A 2929-nucleotide genomic window follows, 5' to 3' on the forward strand; every position below is an offset into this window, starting at 1 on the left:
AAATTACTTAGGTAAATTAAACGTGGGTATGTGTAAAAAGCATGGTATTAATGGGATCCGAGTAAGTAGGTTTAGACAGATAAGATATACAGTTGGGAGCTATTCATTGAATGAATGACATTGTGATATGGGGGATGAAGTCGGTATGCACGTTACGGTCCTTTTCTTCTCCCCTAAACGCAAGGTCACCCCTAAAGAAAGGGTCCCTAGGGACCCTAATCTCATGTGAAGCCCTTAAATTTCAGTGTCGATGTGCTTTTAGATCAAAGTGCTTATAAACCCTATATAATAAGCTTTGTAAAGATGGGTAATAGCAACAGCTTATAGAATAAGCCGTTTTCTTCTTGAACTTTCTCTCCCCCGTACGTCTGTGTTGGGGGTAGTGTTCCCAATGAAGATTTTCCAGAAGTGCTTCTGGCTGTGTGTGCTTTTTGTGAGCTTTAGCCATGCTGAGCAGACAATTGAGGTAGTTGGGGTTGGAGAATGCACTGACTGTGCTCGGAATAACATTAAGACTAGCCAAGCCTTTTCAGGTAACAAAATTTCTGGTTGCATTTTCTTTCATAAGTTGCTAATATTTTAGGTATTTTTGCATTGCCATGCACATTACTGCATGTGTTGCATTGCATGAACTTCAAAAGTGGACAGCAAAGTGACTATATTTGGAAGAGTAATGCTAGTGAGACTAAATTTGTACATAAAATTTTGTAAATTAAATTACATGGAAGTTGATGATTGAATTATTATTTAAGCATTGAGAAACGTGCTCATAAACTTAACAGTTTCACTGAAGTTTCATTTCCACTTTCTATGTATGGAACTTATTATAGCTTAGAGCACTTACTCTTGTTTTCTTCCTCTTGTGAACAAAGAAACCAATTAGGGTTTATTCTCGACCTAAATTGTTATTAAACTTAGCTACAATTTTACAGGTCTTCGTGTATCAATTGACTGCAAGCCCGAAAATGGGCACTTCAAAACAAGAGGTGTTGGGGAGCTCAATGAACAGGGAGAGTTCAAAGTCTTACTTCCTAAAGAGATTGTGAAAGAAGAAAACCAACTAAAAGAGGAATGTTATGCCCAACTCCACAGTGCATCAGCTGCCCCTTGTGCTGCCCATGACGGCCTGAAATCCACAAAAATAGTCTTCAAGTCCAAGGCAAGTGATGGGACACAAACCCTTGGAGTGGCTGGTGGAAATCTCAAATTTTCACCTGTGACTTGCACTTCTGCCTTCTTTTGGCCTCACAAGAAGCACCCACTTTTTTCCAAATTGCCACCTTTGCCTAAGTTGCCACCTTTCCATAAATCTCACCCAATTTTTGGACACCCATTGCCATTCCCTCCTAAGGTCTTCCCTCCAAAAGTTCCAATCTTCAAGAAGCCTTTTCCTCCACCAGTGCCAATCTACAAGAAGCCAGTCCCTCCACCAGTACCAGTCTACAAGAAGCCTCTCCCTCCCCCCGTACCAGTCTACAAGAAGCCTCACCCTCCGCCCGTCCCAGTCTACAAGAAACCTAACCCTCCACCCACCCCAGTATACAAGAAACCTAACCCTCCACCAGTCCCAGTATACAAGAAACCTTGCCCTCCACCAACACCAATCTACAAGAAACCTCTCCCTCCACCCGTCCCAGTCTATAAGAAGCCTCTTCCACCACCAGTTCCAGTATACAAGAAGCCATTTCCACCACCAGTCCCCATATACAAGAAGCCACTTCCACCACCAGTCCCCATATACAAGAAGCCACTTCCACCACCAGTCCCAATATACACAAAGCCACTTCCACCACCCATCCCATTCCACAAGCCAAAGCCACACCCATTCAAGCCTCTCCCTCCATTGCCAAAGATTCCTCATCCATTCTTTAAGAAACCACCACTCCCGCCACTCCACCCAAAATATTATTTCCCTCACCCAAAGCCCAAGCTTCCTCATCCATTCTCTAAGAAACCACCACTCCCGCCACTCCACCCAAAATATTATTTCCCTCACCCAAAGCCCAAGCTTCCTCATCCATTCTTTAAGAAACCACCACTCCCGCCACTCCACCCAAAATATTACTTCCCTCACCCAAAGCCCAAGCTTCCTCCCATCCCCAAAATCCCATAAATAGTTCCCACACCCAAAGATTGGCAAGTTTCCACCCCTGCCATCTTTGGTTCCTAAATATCCTCAGGCCATTGAAGTACTATATATTCTTTCCAGTTGTAAGTAGGAGCTAGCATCAACGTTGTGTGGTTAAGTGAAAGCATGAAGCAATTTAAGATCACAATAAATTAAGCCTTCAAAAGTACCAACTGTTCAAACCTTGAAGAGAAGCAAACATCAGAGAGATAACTGAGAGAATGGAAGACTGTTTATTTATAAGTTATTATTTGACTTGTTTGGATTGTGTTTCTTTACTTTGTAATATCACAATTGTTTTTGAAAAATTTCAGGTGGATATTACTTATGTTACAGTGTTACTTTTCATGTTTTTCGTAGTAAATATTTACTATTCTGTCGTCAATCCCTTTGAATTTACAGTGGTGGGAATTTAAGTTTCATGTATTGTATTTCGGTGTCATATCGCATACAAGTTAACCATGACTCATCAAAAAAGTAAAACCTTATGAATCAGATTCTTTAACTACTAAACCTTTCATTTCATTAGACATTAGTTGTAAGCATTTATCATTTGTAACACATCCAATTTTTTGATACAAGCGATATTAGGAGGACGAGTGGTTTGAAAGTATGGGCAATGCTAGATTGCTTGTGACATATAGATTCAATGCGTTTTCTTCTCCTATGGGATTTGATGACAGAAGCACAAGATAAATAGCAGTTAATATTGTCGATTTCGAAAGGGCCTATCTAGTTCACATGTCGACGTCTCAACCAAATATAAAAGGGTACCGCATGCATGCAATTGATGCAAGGATT

At 41.0% G+C, this 2929-nt stretch overlaps 1 protein-coding gene across 1 annotated transcript; it reads left to right on the top strand.

Moving 5' to 3' along the window:
* The first annotated feature begins 274 nt into the window (after positions 1 to 274).
* On the top strand, positions 275 to 2456 carry LOC103938352 (proline-rich protein 4). Its single transcript, XM_009348359.3, has 2 exons — positions 275 to 533; positions 933 to 2456. The coding sequence occupies exons 1-2, from the start codon at positions 392 to 394 to the stop codon at positions 2111 to 2113; spliced, it is 1323 nt and encodes a 440-aa protein (XP_009346634.2). The 5' UTR covers positions 275 to 391; the 3' UTR covers positions 2114 to 2456.
* The last annotated feature ends 473 nt before the right edge of the window (positions 2457 to 2929 follow it).

This window comes from the organism of the source record quoted next, unplaced genomic scaffold (assembly GCF_019419815.1).
Source record: "Pyrus x bretschneideri cultivar Hongxiangsu unplaced genomic scaffold, Pyrus_bretschneideri_v1 Contig10, whole genome shotgun sequence".
Lineage (NCBI taxonomy): Eukaryota > Viridiplantae > Streptophyta > Magnoliopsida > Rosales > Rosaceae > Pyrus > Pyrus x bretschneideri.

Bases quoted from the DNA above. Each gene is read 5' to 3' on its own strand.
- LOC103938352 (XM_009348359.3), top strand. From the start codon at position 392: ATGAAGATTTTCCAGAAGTGCTTCTGGCTGTGTGTGCTTTTTGTGAGC. The intron at 534-932 runs GTAACAAAATTT...ACAATTTTACAG, and splicing joins GACTAGCCAAGCCTTTTCAG to GTCTTCGTGTATCAATTGAC.